The sequence below is a fragment of the Panicum virgatum genome, chromosome 9K, assembly GCF_016808335.1.
Source record: "Panicum virgatum strain AP13 chromosome 9K, P.virgatum_v5, whole genome shotgun sequence".
NCBI lineage: Eukaryota > Viridiplantae > Streptophyta > Magnoliopsida > Poales > Poaceae > Panicum > Panicum virgatum.
In genome coordinates this window covers 49,025,234-49,041,774 of record NC_053144.1, presented here as the reverse complement: position 1 = coordinate 49,041,774, position 16,541 = coordinate 49,025,234, and the positions used below count along the sequence as shown (strand labels likewise).

Here is a 16,541-nt window from a genome sequence, read left to right as displayed (position 1 = left end):
TTTTACTAAATTATATCATGTCATATGTTTACTGCATAGACCTACTCATGTGGAGTACAACAATTTTTTTTTATGATTTACTATAATTTTTTCAAAGATTTATCCAAAATAAATATATATATAAAAAAGAAAAACCACTAAGAAAACAACTCAGGAAGGTCATATGTCCGGTTTTTCGAGTTCGAAGAGGCAAAATATCTAGTTTTCGAATTTAAGGTAGAAACATAAACTTGACCTCTAGTTCGAAAAGGTAAATAGAACTTTTTCCAAACCAGAATTGCCCTTCTGTGGAAGCGCACAGAGGCCAAATACGAGCAAGAACGTCAGAGTGCAGCCCCGTCCATTTTACAAGCCGGCCGGCCCTCACCTACCATCGAAACATTCCGTACTGGCAGCAGTCAAACCCAGCCTCACTACTGTCCACTCACTCGCCGTAGCCGGTCCGGTCCCCCAGCGTACACCTCAGCGTCCGTGCCGTGCAGCGCGCCCCGCGGCGGACGACATTTGGCGCGGAGGACGACCAATGCCGCGGGGGGATCGGGTCGTCGTGGCGATCTGTCTGTACCGCGCGCTGCTGGTGGTGGTCTGGTGGTGCTGAGCCGGCGAGCCACTGGCTCCCAACTTGCGTGCATCGAGCCGGAGTCCAGGTGTTGGAGATGCGTACGTGCACGGACCAGATCGAGTCACCTGGTTCATGTACATGTTTGTGAGTAGTGCACGGCACGAGTGCATCGCCTGCACGCAATGTCCATGCAACCGTCGTGGATCCGCTGGGCACGCCGCCGCCGCCGCGGGACGGGTGCGGTTCAGCGACGGCCGCCACCTGGCCTAGGAGGAATCCGGCGTGCCCAGGGAGACCGCGCGCTACCGGGCCTCCTTTAATCACGGGGTCTAAAGTTTTTAAAATAATTTTTTTTATATTTAAAGTACTAAATATAAACTAATTACAAAATTAATTAAAGGACTCGTCTATAAACTACAAGACGAATTTAATGAGCCTGATTAATTCATCATTAGCTCATATTTACTGTAGCAATTTAGTGTCTAAACATGACCTAATTAGGCTTATTAGATTCATTTATAAACAAACTATGCAATTATTGTTTATTTCATCTAAATTAAATATTCTATGCATTTAAGATTCTCGTTCAATGTGATAGATTAAAATTTTGAATTTTGCAACTAAACAAGACCCGATTTGTCTTCTCGCACACGGGTCCCGCCTCGACAGCCTCCACGCCTCACAGGCCAGTCAGTGCCCTTGTGCCACCATATTTCATTATAAGGAAGCGACCACGATTTCTCCGACCGCAGAAAAACCCTCCAAACTCTGACTAATGCCCCAAAAATCATGCCTTGCGGCGAGCACAACGAGAGAGATTTACTCCTGCACTGTCTGCCGGAAAATCGTTCCGGGATCGAACCCCGGTCGGCTAGGGGCGCTACTTGAGCGCTGCTAGCCAGCCAGCTAGCAGGCTCGTTCGCGCCCTCACCAATGCAACCATCGCAACATTCCAATTAATACTGGGCAGAACATTCCAATCAATAATGGCAGAACATTCCAATCAATACTGGCAGCAGTCAAACCCAGCCTCACTCTGTTTGGCGAGCCGTAGGCATGTGGCTATTGCTAATTTGCTGTGAAAAAAGTACGACTAGTTAGTGGCTGGTTACTTGTCCGCCGCGCGCAGCTGCTGCTGCCTGCTGGTGGTGCTGTGCTGAGCCGGCGAGCCCGAGCAGCTGGCTCCCAACTTGCGTGCATCAAGAGTCCAGCTGTTGGAGATGTGCGCGTGCATGGACCAGAAGAGTCACCTAGCTGTACTACTATGTGAGTAGTGCACGCGACGAGTGCATCGCCTGCACGCAATGTCCATGCAACCATGGCTCTGTGTTCAGTTCTTACAAAAACCCCACGTCTCCATCACATCGAAATATTAAATGTAGCAAATGATCCATGCATTGAGTACTAAATGTAGGTAAATAAAAAAACTAATTGCATAGTTTTGATGTACGTTGCGAGACGAATCTTTTAAACCTAGTTAGATCATGATAGGACAATATCTACCACAAACAAACGAAACATGCTACAATATTTTTTCCATTGCTACAGTGCTTTTCAGGGAACTAAACACAGCCCGTGAAAAAGAAGGCTACCGGACAAGTGGAATTCTTTCTAGTTTGGGGGGGGTAGCCTTTGTCGTGGCACTAGGCACTAGCACATACTATAGAATTCGATGTGATTTTTTTTACCATTTTTTTTCTAGATCTAAACACACCCTCGCTGAGAAATGGAGCGAGCAGGCCGGGGAGCAATAAACAAGGGCCAAATGAAATGAAAAGAAGAATAACACGTGACCACGAGGGAGAGATCCGTGGAGCCTTGGCCCAAACGAACAACAACTTGCTCATGAACCGCAAGCTAATCTTTTCAAGGGTGCAAAATAAAATAGTGGCAGCATGTATGTATCACGCCCAAACAGGCTCCTTCCAAAAGATAACGTATCCAAACAGAACGGGGAACGCATTATTACATTTTAATGTTCCCTTGCAGCTTTTTTGCATTTTTTTTTCAAAAAAAATCCTTATTGTAGCGTCCGTGCCGCAGAGTGGGTGGCGGCGGACACACAACCAGCAAGCAACTCCAGTGGAGTGACTAAAACTCATTTTAGTCACTTACTTTTTAAGTTTAGTCATCTAAAATATTATCTCTACTCCAACAGCACCAACTAAATAGACTAAAAAATGGTATGTCTTATTTTTTATAGTCTAAGTAGAGGGTGATTAAATTGAGGGGTGGGAGAAGAAATTTAATTACCTTTTCATTTTAGTCACCTAAATAGAGATCTTGTTGGAGATAGAAATTTAAACAAAATAATTAAAATGTAAATTTAATCACTCAAACAGAAACCATGCTGGAGTTGCTCTAACCGGATGGCGATCAAACGGGGCACCGGCCGCCAGCGAGCGAGGCAGCCACCGACGCGCGTTCGCGGGCGCGCCGAAACGCCCCGTCAAACCGCGTCGCCTCGCCCCCGGCCCGGGGGAATAAACAAGAGCCAGGTCGCCCGCGCGGCGAGAGGCGGAGGAGCACGCCGCGCGACCGCGTCCACATGGGCAAGAGCTCCCCGATAAATAACACCGGCGCGCGGGATGCTCGCTCGCCGCCCACCTACTGCTCCCCGTCCCCTCCCCTCACCTCTCGAGAGAGAGCCCTCTCCCTCCGGCCGGCCGCCTGTCTGCCAGCCAGCCAACCATCCATCCTCGCCATTCTCACGTACGCCGTCGTCGCTCCCGAGGCCCGCCGGCCCACGGAGGACGCCTGATCGAAGAGGCCATGGAGCGGCGGCTGTGGGCGCCGGCGCCGGCGCTGGTCTGCGGCGGCAAGCGGGGCAAGGGCGACGACGCCGTCGTGGACCCGCTGGGCACGGTGGTCGAGTGGTTGTGCCGGGCCGCGCTGCGGCCGCCGCCGCCGCCGCCGCCGCCGCGGGTGTGCGGGACGCCCGGGGGCCCGCCCGTGACGGCGCGCCGGGTGCGGCTCAGCGACGGCCGCCACCTGGCCTACGAGGAGTCCGGCGTGCCCAGGGAGACCGCGCGCTACCGGGTCGTCTTCTCGCACGGCTTCACGGGGTCCCGCCTCGACACCCTCCGCGCCTCACAGGTCAGTCAGTCAGTCAGCGCCTGGCCTCCTCCTCCTTCTTCTTCTACCTACAACGCGACAGAGAATTGCGTCGCCCTGTTCGTCTCTGCATTTCAAACATCAGCTCCAGTCTCCAATTATCGTTCACTGTTAAGTTCGCCTCTGCATTTCTCTCCCTGTTCGTCTCTGCATTTATAACACCCAGCTCCAGCATCCAGGGCAATTAGGCATCCCAATCATCTTCTTCTTCAGCTTTCAAGGGGGAAAAACATATCTTTTTTTTTAATAAAAGTGGAATATGTTCCCAAAGATGAAACGCGTGGTAGCTGTCCTCTGAACGCGCATAAATTGGAGCGCACATGAACAAGCTGTCCCAGCTGTGCTTCGAGTTGTCAACTCAGTCGGCCACCTGATTACAAATCAACGGCCGAGATTAGGGAGGGTACCCAGACCGGTCCCCATGTAGTAGAATCGTTTGTTCCGTCAACGGCCATGAAATGTCGCTCTGGTGACAGCATGTGCTGACATGTTCCAATGATCACGTCCGCTAAACATAAACGTTCATTTCGTTAATGCGGTGAGCTATCAAAAGAACGTCACCAACAAGAACAGGTCGGAACCACGAGCAATTCTCGTTACTGACAATGTTTGATCTTATTTTGTTCTTTTCATTTTTTACTATTTTTTCACCGTGCTGGGGCACTAACGGCCATGATCATCAATCGATGCTCATCAGGAAGTGGCCGAGGAGCTGGGCGTGTACATGGTGGGCTTCGACCGCGCCGGCTACGGCGAGAGCGACCCCAACCCGGCTCGCTCCGTGCGCTCCGCGGCGCTGGACATGGAGGAGCTCGCCGACGCGCTGGGCCTCGGCGACAGGTTCTACGCCGTCGGCTTCTCCCTCGGCTGCCACGCCGTGTGGGGCGCGCTCAGGTACATCCCGCACAGGCTGGCGGGCGCCGCGATGCTGGCGCCCGTGGTCAACTACTGGTGGCCCGGCTTCCCGGCGGCCATGGCGGCGGCGGCGTACGCCCGGCAGGCGCGCGGCGACCAGTGGGCCCTGCGCGTGTCTCACCACGCCCCCGGGATCCTCCACTGGTGGATGGACCAGCGGTGGCTGCCCACCTCCACCGTCGTCGACAACACCACGCACCTCCCCAACAAGCGCGACGCCGAGGTCCGCCGCGCGCTCGCCGCCGACGGCACGCTCCGGCGGAAGCGGGAGGTGGCGACGCAGCAGGGGATCCACGAGTCCTACTACCGGGACATGACGGTCATGTTCGGCAAGTGGGAGTTCGATCCCATGAGCCTGCCGGCGCCGCCGTGCCCCGTGCACCTGTAGCAGGGCGACGAGGACGGCCTCGTGCCGGTCGAGCTGCAGCGCCACCTCGCCGGGAAGCTCGGCTGGGTCAGCTACCACGAGCTCCCCGGCACCGGCCACTTCCTCTCCGCCGTCCCCGGCCTCGGGGACACCGTGCTTCGGACACTTTTCGGGTGAGCCACCGCAAAGCCGTGGTAGTAGCTTAGCGGGTTATGCAAAGTACAGAACAGTGAAAAGATGGTCATGATACATGGAGACACGAGAGGCAGCATGTAGAGTTTGTTCTTTATTTCTTTTTGTTTTGTAAAAGGAAATTTTGCTGCCAGGAAGCCCCTGAAATTTGGGGACAGAAAGTGATGTTCTACCATTCTATTTCAATTTTTTAATTCTCCGTGTCTACATTCTTTTGTTTAGGATGTAATATGAGTTAACCATTGAGTTAGCGGTACACGGTGGGTTGTTAAAAGCTACATATTAACAGCTATAAGAGCAACTCCAGCAGACCCTCTAAACAGCCTCATATCCTATCCTAAGCTTAGAGGGCTAAGAAAAAAAAAGACTCCAGCAGACCCTCTATTTTGGTAGGCCTCCAAAATCCCTCCTCCACTCTATTTCTAGGGGTACCTAGGGAGAACTCTACTATAAATTGGAATTGAGGGCTATTGTTGGAGTGGAAACAATTCTAGAAGCCCCTGCAAAATATAGTCAGCCCACATTTAACATTTAGAGGGTCTAGTTTAAGGGCTATTGCTGGAGTTGCTCTAAAACAGTATGATGGAGCTTGTGGATTCTGGCGTAAACTAGCAAGGTAGCTTGTGCAAATAGCACGGTTGGCTAGTTTTTTATTCCGGTATTTGTAATTTTTTAATTCAAAATTAATGTATGCATAGATGTTAGTTTAATCAACTTGTTGTAAAATCTCTAATGAACCGCTAATGAGCAGTGGGGAAATTTGAGTTTACATTGAAACGCTAATGAGCAGTGGGGAAATCTCTTTAGTTCTTATTATAGTATTAAAATTGTTTTCCTTTCCTTTCCTTTGTTCTTCGATCTCTGCTTACTACGGCACTATGTACGCATGTTTCTATATTATATGTCAGTTACACTATATCTTCTTCCCAGAATGAACCGTGTGTCCGAGTCAACAAATTTATTGTTATAGCTAGCACCTATTTGATCTCTATCTCCACCTCCCTCCCTCCCAAGGATCTTTGCTTGTCACCCTGAAGTCATAAAATACACATCCTCGATCGTATGCGGTCCGTCTCAACGCGTGCAACTTGCATGGGTGATGTGCATATCAAACTTTAATATCTGAGTTGCTTTATTCTAGATCACATCATCATTCATTTATGCACGATCGTTCTTCTCTCCTAATTTTTAGCTTCCGATCGTCCATTCCATCTGCAATATTTTATTTCTAAATTAATTTTTTTATTAATATAAATGACATATAGTTTTATTTAGTAATTTTTGTTCAAAAGTTATATAAAAATTAAATAGTAATTTTATTAATTTTAAGTCTAAGTTTAGCTACTCATTAATCATATTAAGCATGAATTTTTCATGAACTTGTATTTCTTTTTAACTCAAATTTGGTTACTTACTATTTATATTTGGCCTATTTTCCTTCCTAATTTGATCCTTAATTTCTATACAATTAATTACAATTATAGTTTTAATTCTTCAATTTAATTTTATCCTTAAATTTGATATGGAGTCTTTGTCCAACAGCTAATTTCCTTATGCTTTTAGTTTTAAATTTGGTTATTCACTATAGTAACTTATTTTTTTTTTTGAATTTAGTTATATAACAACCGCCTTCTATATAAACTTTTTGGTTAAGTCCTAATTTTCTTATTGTTTTAATTACAAAACTATCTACTCACTAATCAAATTCGACATGGATTCTTTGTTCATGTCCTGATTTTTCTTGAATTTTTTATTTTAAAATTAGTTATTCATTAACTATATTTGATATGGACCCTCGATTCTATTTCCTTATTTTCTAATTCTAACTTTATCTATTTGCTAATTGTATTAGGTATGGACTCTTTCATGATATTCTAATTTTCTTATTTTTAATTCTCAATAGCTATTTATTAACCATATTTTATATGGACTCTTAATTAGTTTGGACCATTAGATCTTCATAAAATTCAATGGTGTAAATCTTTCTCTATTTTTATATTAACGTGAGAATTTCTAGACCTTCTGAGTGAACATGGTGGCTTCTTTTAATATTTTTTTTATCTTTTATATTTGTTTAATTAGGCAACAATGGAGGTATCCTCATCTGACTGATTTACCACTGATCCTAGCGATAGCCAGTAATGGATGGTGCGTGCACCGAGTACAATTTGTATGCCAAGAGCACAGAATTTAAAAATCTGGAAACATTGAAGACTATTTACATTTGGAACAGAGAGCCCCAGGTATCGGCGACGATCATTAGCGTGGTAGGGAAGCAGCATCGCCATAGCCCATAGCCGGTAATCTTCCTGGCAAGCTTGTAGCAGCCGGCTGATGCTTGGGGGCTCCCTCCGGAAGGCCACATCACAATTTGGTTTAAAAAACACCTGTTTGTTTTAGCTTCAGCGTGCTAAAGCTAAAACAAACAAGGCCTACAACTACAAGCCCAGTGCGACTTGCGCCCTTGTGACTCACAAAGAGTGGAAGTGAAGAATTTTTTCAACATGGAAAAGAGTGGAATAGTAGATCGTGGATGCATGTTTCACCAAAGAAGTCAGTTAAGTTCATGCAAACAACACTTGCCACGAACTGGCTTAAGTTTCAGAGGAGGATTCATTCTTTTCATTGACGAAATCATTGGCAACATACTGTTCAATGGCCGAACGAAGACTATGCAAAAAACATGGTCAAGGATTAGTTCAGGGAATCCACATCATAACTGGTAAACTGATAAAGCATGCCATTCTTCAGTACTAAATGTCAACACGTGCGCCATTAACGTAACTGACTCTGTATCCTTAGAAATTAGAATCGAACAGAGTATTTAGTGTTGGGAAGACTTGTCGATGTGAAATCAGAAGAAAACTGGCATGAAACTAGGAGCTTTCAACCATGTCTTAAGAATGATTCCAATACGCAAGCAAGCCAGGTGCGTGCAACTGTACTTGTACCACAAACCACGTCCACGGAACAATCTTCATTGACGATAATGCTGCACACAACTTCTGAAACAAGTCTTCACCTACCAAGATCACTACCGACCCACAAAAGGCTAGCTGCCTCTCATTGGTCCAGTCTACAGGGTTCCCCAAACAGGTCAGCATTTGGAGTTGGTGAGGAGACTCCAGAAAGGTACTTTGGCACGAGATGCCAAAGGGATGAAGTTCTCCATTCATACTTCATCACCAACCCCCCCCCCCCCCCCCCCCCCCCCAACTACAAAATTTGAAGGACTACTCCTGAAGAAAAAAAAGAGGCAATGACAGGTGACTGAATCCAGAGGAAGAAGCTATGCTAAAAAGGTGCTTGGTGTGGCAGAACTCCCTTCACAAAAAGAATCGGTGGATGCAACTTTTGGCAGAACATCATCACCTATGTCATGCCCATGCAAATAGTGTTTCCCCCAATCTTTCAACAAGTCTCCAGGTTTATGAAATCTTCACCAACTACTGGAAAAACCGTAGTCACCGGTATGGCACCTATAGGTTGTGATGCCATACGTTGAATCTCAGAAATGACCATAGAGTGAGTCTTCATTAATCATCAGTACGAAGGACTAGAACTCGTGCAAACTGAATCTTTCCGACTTTCTGAACTAAAAGAAATGTATGATATCTAATATTACATGACCCACACGCATCTAGTGATAATGAAAACAAACGTGTGTCTGAAACCAATTCTTTTTTTCAGAGCGTTTTCAGGTGAGATTGGGAAGACCACTGTGAAAAAGGTGGTAGGTGAGATCTAACCTATTGGCAATTGGGCATGACCAAGAAAGCACGTACGCTCCAATGAGGTCGATAACTTAGCGTATATATGCGTGCACTCTCTCTCACACACGTTGGTAGGTTAGTGAAAGGGTTGCCCTTCCACCACCGCATTCCGGCAATGCGTCAGTGCGTCACCACTGCTCAGCTCGCAGTATATAGCTTAGCCCAAGACCTAACACGTTTTAAGAACAACCACCCTGCGTCCTCGCAAAGCCTCTTCTTGTAGTAGTAGACTGGTAGCCTCAACAACACCACCACACAACCCAATCTACTCTTCCATTCAGAGAGCTCCAGCGCCAGCTCCAATGGCCGCCGGTGAAGGCAAGCGCGACGAGACGCGCACGGCCAGCGCGGCGGCAATGCACGCGTGCGCCGGCGTCCTCCGGCTCATCTGCGTGGCGTGCGCGATCGACTGGCTGTCGAGGACCCGGGGCGCCCCGGCGGCGCTGGTGGCGGTCATGGCGGCGGCGCTGGCGGCGTGGCGGCTCGCGAACGCCGTCCGCCCCCCGCCGCCGACGCCGTGCGGGACGCCCGGGGGGCCGCCGGTGACGGCGCCGCGGGCGCGGATGCGGGACGGGCGGTACCTGGCGTACGCCGAGTCCGGGGTGAGCCGGGACACGGCGCGCTTCAAGGTGGTCTACTCGCACGGCTTCTCCGGCGGCCGCATGGACTCGCCCCGCGCCTCCCAGGTTGGTTGGTGCTGACCTCATCACGCACGCTCGCTTGATGCCTCCCAACTTTTTCCTTTTCCATTTCTTGGAAAGGAATGGCTCACGCACCAGCACTCGGGGCACCGTGCACGGCCACATGCGTGTGCTTCCGGCCGTGGCAACCACTGCCCCGATCGATAGAGCACCGGCAGCAAGTCCGTTGGGTCGCCCCAACTCCACCACCAACCTAACCCCGTGCGCGCGCTTGCGTTTCGTCCAAGGAAGAGGAAGGCAACCGATCACCGACGACGATGCCGCCGGCACTTGAATTTTCCCGGCCGGCTGACGGCGGCAACGTCGGCCGTGCCGGCGTCGCGGTCGCTCACCAAACTTGCGTCTCAGAAAAACAACACGCGTTGAAAACGACAGTCCCACGTAGAATTCCCGCTGTGTTTTCCTACATGAAGCGCGCCGTGTGAACGGCGGCCAATCATGTCCAGGGGTTCACCTCACGCCGGCGTTGAAATAGCGGCGCACGTGATGGCGAAACTGATCGAACTGCGGAACGATGGGCTTAGGGATGAAAACGAAAATGGTATTTTTCGATTTTCGAGAATCGTTTTCAAGATTTTATCAACTTTTAAGGCTAAATCAAAATGAAAATAATTGTCAAATAAACAAAAATGAAAATGATAAAATAATATGAAACTGAAAATGAAAATAATTTGAGCATTGTCCGATCGTTTTCGAGAACTATCATATTTTTGTAGTCTACCGTATTTTACCGATAGAAACATCATATTCATGTACAATGCCAACACCCTTCTATCTCAGGGTGAGCATAATTAATTGAAAACTAAATCGAAATAACCAAAACTGAAATCGAAAAAAATTGGTTCCCTATTTGGTTCCAAAAAGTATGGAACCAAAGTAACAAAAAAATGGATTCCTACTCTCGGGTAGCCTAATTGACAGAAAGAACCAAATTACATAAATTTTGCATTTTGTAAGAGTATATTGAGTTTATATGTAATGTATCACACTTCAATTGCTTTGTATTTCTCTTACTATATTGTTATTATTCCCTTCCCAATTATTATTCTCTAAAATAGAGGAAATATTTTATAAATTTCCTATCTAACATGTATATTTTTCTTGTTATACTAGTTTTCAGTAAAAAAAATTGGTTAGAACCGAAACCGAACCGAAGTAACCGAGAGCTGAAATACTCAGTTTCTAAAATTTCTTAGAACCAATCGGTTCCTATTTTCTGGAAACCGTATTTCTTCAAAAACCGAGGAACCGAACCGAGGAACCGAACCGAGGAACCGAATAGCCACTATTTTTAGAATGTCATATCTATACTTTTAGAGAGTCATAACTCTTTGTCCTAACCCTAAATCACAACCTAGCCAGCTGAATTCATAGGACTATGAATAGTTTCTTGGATGGTGGGATTATTGTCGAAATTTTTAGTACTATAAAATGAGATACATGTCATGGCTGGATGGATATATACTTGGATTAACATCTAACCATCAGTATTTATGCACGAAATTTGTCAAGTCATATAGTTAGAGTTTTGCTGAATGGTTTGACATATTTATCGTTTTTAAAAATATCGTTTCGATAGATTCTGATCATTATCGAAGTATTCTCGATTGTACATTTTTGTTTTCAAAATTACCGTAATATCTATGTCGTTTTCGTTTTAGATAATATCATATTGTTTTTATTTTTGATAAAAAATATAAAAGTGAACGTGATGTGATCGTTTCCGATCGTTTTCATTCCTAGATAGGCTGACACGTGCGTGTGCAGGAGCTGCTGGAGGAGCTGGGCGTGTACATGGTGGCGTTTGACCGCGCCGGGTACGGCGAGAGCGACCCGGACCCGCGGCGGTCGGTCCGGAGCGCGGCGCTGGACGTGGAGGACCTCGCCGACGCGCTGGGCCTCGGCGACAGGTTCCACCTCGTCTGCTCCTCCCTGGGCAGCCACGCCGGGTGGGCGGCCATCAGGTACATCCCGCACCGGCTGGCCGGGGTGGCCATGATGGCGCCGGTGATCAACTACCGCTGGCGCGGCCTGCCGCGGGGGCTGGCCCGGCAGCTCTACCGGAGGCAGCCGGCGGGCGACCGGTGGTCGCTCCGCGTCGCCTACTACGCGCCGTGGCTGCTGCACTGGTGGATGAGCCAGCCGTGGCTGCCCACCTCCACCGTCGTCGACGGCTCCGGCACCTTCCCCAACGCGCTCGACGAGAAGAACCGCGTCATGGCGCTCTCCAACGGCATGTTCCACCAGGTTCGTTCGCGATCATTTCATTTCAGGAGGTAGCTAGCCGTGCTTATTTGCAGTGACGTCATGTGCTCTTCCTCTTCACCCGGCGTGTACGCAGAGGGCGAGGCAGGCGACGCAGCAGGGGATCCAGGAGTCCTTCTACCGCGACATGGCGGTCATGTTCGGGAGGTGGCCGGAGTTCGAGCCGACGGACCTCGAGGAGCCGCCGTTCCCGGTGCACGTGTTCCAGGGCGACGAGGACGGCGTCGTGCCGGTGCAGCTGCAGCGCCACATATGCCGGCGGCTCGGCTGGGTCAACTACCACGAGCTCGCCGGCGTGGGGCACTTCTTGTCGGCGGTGCCGGGGCTCGGCGACAGGATCGTCAGCACGCTCCTGGCGGCGCCGGCGCCGGCATAACATCTCGAGGACGGCAGCGTCCTTCGCATCTTGTACTAGTATAAGACTGATCTGCTGTAGGTACAAGTCTTGTAGTCTAGAAGCAAACGCTGAAGAAAAGCATTTCCTGTGAGCTCAGGGACAGGCTTAGCCTCTACTGTATATGTACAAAGAAAGAAACTGAAGAGCAGAAGGGACTTTTTATATATCATGAGGGGTATTTGACTGGGTGTACATAGATATTTATCATCATCTGAATCAGAAAAATAAGTTCATCCAAGTTCTGTAATTTACATACAGCTGCAAAGAACAGTGACTGACTAGAAACTTTGAAGCTATCTAGATTCACAGGGACATGACCACTTGTAACAAAATTGTTACAGTACAGTACACACGCTACGGCAGCAAAGGCTGCAGGATCTCACCGATCAAGAAAATGTTGGCTGCAAATAGGAAAAGAACACAGCTGGGGAGGAAAAATAGCTGGTGCTCATCTCCCGCATTGAGCTGCTACGAATCCAAATATATTCACAACCAGAAATAAAGAATCATGCGTTGATCTCAGCATCACACTGCTGCTCCCTGTGACAGCTTCTTCGACTCCAGAACATGCCTGAGCAGCTGGTCCGGTCGAGATCCTCTCCCCTCTTGTCCAGCTCCATACTTGCACTGTGGGAGGGGCGTGGAGATTGGTCCTCGGAATCCTGTGCTTCTGTAGCACCACATGGATCATCATCGCTGCACCTGCAGGTTGGGAGGGCGGACGACGGGAAAGGGCTGCAAGTGATTGGACAGACTAGCTCCGAAGAGACAGCTGCCACCCGGTTACGCCTGATTTCAGCTCTGGAGACAGTGGCTGGCGAGTCCATAGATCGGGTGTTTAGTATGCATGGGTTACAGAATGTGAGGGATGAACTTGATTTAAGCCCTTCTGTTGGTGTGCTTGGCAACTTATTGAATGACATTATTCCATTCCGACAGAGGGGGCATGGGATCGATCCAGGTGGGCCTGTGAACTCAACACGGATGTTGCTGGTTGAGCAAAGGTAGAGAGCACATTTGATGCAGAACTCATGACTGCAACCTGAACAGACAGAAAATAATGTCAGCGTACCAGAATGATACATTACACATTGATTCATACTGTACCATGATGTACATTACCAAGTGATCAGCTAAAATCCTATCCAGAAAGCACTTTACCAAACAAAGGTCGCATATACAAGTGCCATCAGTGTTTTGGTATTTAACTTACATCTATATCTTTATGTTACTGTTCTTTAACATTTCACGGAAGCACAACTAGTAGGATCTCATGCACAGTAATAGTGTCATGTTAACTGAGAAGTACTGAAGAACCCTCTCTAAGTAAAATTTAAGCATCTAATGTGATAACGGGCTCACCTTCAGCAGCAACAGAACAAGACCTTTCCAGACAAACTGAACAGAGATCACTATCATCCACTGAGGGTAAGCTATACTGCAACCCAAATTCTCTGCAAATGCACATTAAATAAAATATATAAACAAATGTTCAATGCATTTTAACTTCTAATCATTTGAATAACTCTTAGTCACAAGTAACTCAGTTTCAATCTAGCAGTTTAACTCCAAGTCTCCAATATAAATAATTTCAGATTACTGGAAACAAACATGATAAAAAACTGGAGTATGAGATCTGACTATAGATGACAAAAGAGAGGCAGATTCTACTCCTTTCCAACAATCCAACCGAATCGAGACCATAATTCAGCTGTTGCCTTAGTAGAAGTAACAATCTCAGGAAATATTGCAATTCTACTAGAGATTTAAACTGGCCCAATTGTTTGCAAATATCGTTTCCACTATATACAGAATGAAACTGCTTTCATGGCATCCTCCTTTACTTTCCAAAAAGCAAAGGGCATACGTTAACATATCAAAAGCCTTCTAGCATAGCGATAGTTCATATATCAAAAGCCAGCACTCAGTGTTGTCTATGAAAGTAAGAAGTGTCGATATACTTTACTTCCAGCAGAAGAAAACAAGTTGTGTGTTATTAAGCACCAACCTAGCTATGTTAAGTATGCTCATGAGTGGCAAGGCAAGATAACTGGACGGTTGAAATACAGGGACACTCGAGTGTGAATTTGGAGAAAGTAATGGCTCCAAAGAGCGCCGTCCAAATATCCTAGCAACATCCATGGGAAGCCACCTAAAAACAGGATAATGTAAAAACAAATTAAGATTACTCAAAAGAGTTTGACTAATAGGTACAATGGTAAGATTACTAGCATTGAAAATTACCCGAAAGGGAAAAAAAAGAAAGCTTACCCATTACAGTTGAGTGTCAACCTGCTAGCACCCTTTGATATTAATAGCTGCAGAAACAGCATCAAATATCAGAACAAGTAAATTCCTCAAGAGACGGCTAAATTGAAGAAAAAAAACTACTTGTTGAAAAGGTGATGCTTGTTTATGATATTGACTTACCTCACAGCACTCCAGCTTCCCCCCACCGGCTGCATAATGCAATGGCGTACTGCCAGCTCCTGCTCCACCAGTGCATTGTTAATACCTCATTTCAATGAAGAAATTTAGCATTGCTTATTGCATGAGCTAAGAACAAACACTTGCCTATCAAATTTGCAGTAGTGCCATAGGGGAATGTGACGGCTGAGACATTAGCACCCAAGTCAATCAACAACTGCATGCAATCTAAGTGACCGTTCAATGCCGCCATGTGAAGTGCTGTTACACCACCATCAGCAGGCTTGTTTATGTACCTCACACGAGCACTAAAACAAGCATGATGTTAATGGCTAGTTCTTTCAAACAGTAACTGTGATTCATCGTAAATACATACGGTTCATTAAACTTCTGCCCCAATGAAGAATTGGGACTGCTCCCGCCATTTGTCTGACAATCACCATCCACTACTGAAGTGGCAATATCCTCCAAGGCCACACTAGGGACAAAATCTGCAAGCAAAAGCCTTACACACCGAACAAATCCATCATGTGCGGCAAAATGCAATGCCGTTCGGCCACTCAAGTAATCTGCCCTGGTAACCTGAAACAACAAAAAGAAAAAAAAGAAAAAAAGAAAAAAAAAGGAACAGTCAGCAACCAGCTTGCGCTAAAGCAGAAAAGTAATAGACAGAAAAGCTATATTACAAAATGCCATACATTGCATCTGTAGAGAAGAAGCATCTGAACCACCTCCCAGTGCCCATGCCGACATGCGTGCATCAATGCAGTCTTTGATCCATCCATCCAAACAAATGAAACCAATCAACAAAGTATTCGATACAGATAAAAACTGAAGAAATGAACAGAAAAACATATGCCACGTGCAGGAGTGTCAGAACCACGAAATCTAATCCAATCTTGATTCAGCTCTGATGCATAAGGCGACAAGTATATATAATACAAAGGGCCGAGTCTTCTTATGCCATATCACTATATGAGCAGAGTACATAAGTAAGCCCCTAAAAAATGAATCTCCATATCACTATATGCCATATCTATTTGCATGCCGTAAGAGTTGCCAAATTCATGACTTGGACACGCAGATCTTAGCAGCCTGTCGGTTTGCAATAACAAAGATAGTAGAAGCACAAGGATCAAAACTTTTGAACCCAGAGAGCGCACAAAGATCTACCTGGCCGCAGTAGTTGCGCGCGTTAACGTCAGCACCTTTCTCCAACAGCATCGTGACAATCTGCACGGGAAACCCACAATTCGTGATCCAAATCGAAGGAGAAACACCCAGAACACGGAAGAATCCGCACGCACGTCGAGGTGGCCCTTGGCGGCGGCGAAGTGGAGCGGGGTGTTGAGGCCGCCGAAGGTGGAGTAGCGCGCGAGCGCCGGGCTGAGCTCCAGCAGCATCCGCGCCTCGATGGCGTCCCCGTCGCGCGCCGCCGACACGAGCCGCTCGCCGGAGGCCGAGCACCCCAGCGAGTTGCCCATCGCCGGCGCCGGCGAGGCGGGCCCTCCGCACCCACTCGGCGCGCCGGCAGAGGGCGGAATCCGCCTCCTCCGGGGACGCGCGCGCGCCCGTGGCCGCTCGCCGGAGCCGCCGCCGCCGCCGGCGAGGGGCGCTTCTGCAACCTGCGGGAATTGCGGGGGCTGGTGGGGTGGGGACGTGGGTGGTCTTCGCGTCGTCTGGCTGGGGTCTCAAAATTTCGCAGCTCCGGAGGAAGGGGGAGCAGGTCAGGGTCAGGGAGTGGAAATGGAAGGCCTTTATTAACTTTTTATCCTTCCTAATTATCACATTTTTACTAATTCTCATGGTTTGGGTTTCTTTATTCATT

The 16,541-nt window shown here is 47.6% G+C and overlaps 3 protein-coding genes across 3 annotated transcripts; 2 read left to right on the top strand and 1 right to left on the bottom strand.

The window, feature by feature from the left end:
- Positions 1-3,060: 3,060 nt before the first annotated feature.
- On the top strand, positions 3,061-5,412 carry LOC120651917. The gene is made up of 2 exons (XM_039929552.1): positions 3,061-3,658; positions 4,374-5,412. The coding sequence occupies exons 1-2, from the start codon at positions 3,335-3,337 to the stop codon at positions 4,977-4,979; spliced, it is 930 nt and encodes a 309-aa protein (XP_039785486.1). The 5' UTR covers positions 3,061-3,334; the 3' UTR covers positions 4,980-5,412.
- A 3,579-nt stretch (positions 5,413-8,991) lies between these two features.
- On the top strand, positions 8,992-12,478 carry LOC120651916. Its single transcript, XM_039929551.1, has 3 exons — positions 8,992-9,609; positions 11,392-11,871; positions 11,966-12,478. Exons 1-3 carry the CDS (start codon positions 9,226-9,228, stop codon positions 12,263-12,265), a joined length of 1,164 nt encoding a protein of 387 aa, XP_039785485.1. The 5' UTR covers positions 8,992-9,225; the 3' UTR covers positions 12,266-12,478.
- Positions 12,426-16,392, bottom strand: LOC120651915 (probable E3 ubiquitin-protein ligase XBOS33). Its single transcript, XM_039929550.1, has 10 exons — positions 16,021-16,392; positions 15,887-15,946; positions 15,412-15,483; positions 15,090-15,295; positions 14,861-15,021; positions 14,717-14,775; positions 14,558-14,604; positions 14,295-14,438; positions 13,649-13,740; positions 12,426-13,328 (listed from the first exon to the last, which is right to left on the bottom strand). The coding sequence occupies exons 1-10, from the start codon at positions 16,195-16,197 to the stop codon at positions 12,793-12,795; spliced, it is 1,554 nt and encodes a 517-aa protein (XP_039785484.1). The 5' UTR covers positions 16,198-16,392; the 3' UTR covers positions 12,426-12,792.
- Between the last annotated feature and the right edge of the window lie 149 nt (positions 16,393-16,541).

What these genes read in the sequence shown, in the direction of transcription:
- LOC120651917 (XM_039929552.1), top strand. Translation starts at nt 3,335, where the DNA reads ATGGAGCGGCGGCTGTGGGCGCCGGCGCCGGCGCTGGTCTGCGGCGGC. An exon ending in ACACCCTCCGCGCCTCACAG is followed by an intron (nt 3,659 to 4,373) that starts GTCAGTCAGTCA and finishes GATGCTCATCAG; the next exon opens with GAAGTGGCCGAGGAGCTGGG.
- LOC120651916 (XM_039929551.1), top strand. Translation starts at nt 9,226, where the DNA reads ATGGCCGCCGGTGAAGGCAAGCGCGACGAGACGCGCACGGCCAGCGCG. An exon ending in ACTCGCCCCGCGCCTCCCAG is followed by an intron (nt 9,610 to 11,391) that starts GTTGGTTGGTGC and finishes GTGCGTGTGCAG; the next exon opens with GAGCTGCTGGAGGAGCTGGG. An exon ending in CCAACGGCATGTTCCACCAG is followed by an intron (nt 11,872 to 11,965) that starts GTTCGTTCGCGA and finishes GCGTGTACGCAG; the next exon opens with AGGGCGAGGCAGGCGACGCA.
- LOC120651915 (XM_039929550.1), bottom strand. Translation starts at nt 16,197, where the DNA reads ATGGGCAACTCGCTGGGGTGCTCGGCCTCCGGCGAGCGGCTCGTGTCG. An exon ending in TTCTTCTCTACAGATGCAAT is followed by an intron (nt 15,296 to 15,411) that starts GTATGGCATTTT and finishes TTGTTGTTTCAG; the next exon opens with GTTACCAGGGCAGATTACTT. An exon ending in TTGTTCTGTTGCTGCTGAAG is followed by an intron (nt 13,329 to 13,648) that starts GTGAGCCCGTTA and finishes CTGTCTGTTCAG; the next exon opens with GTTGCAGTCATGAGTTCTGC.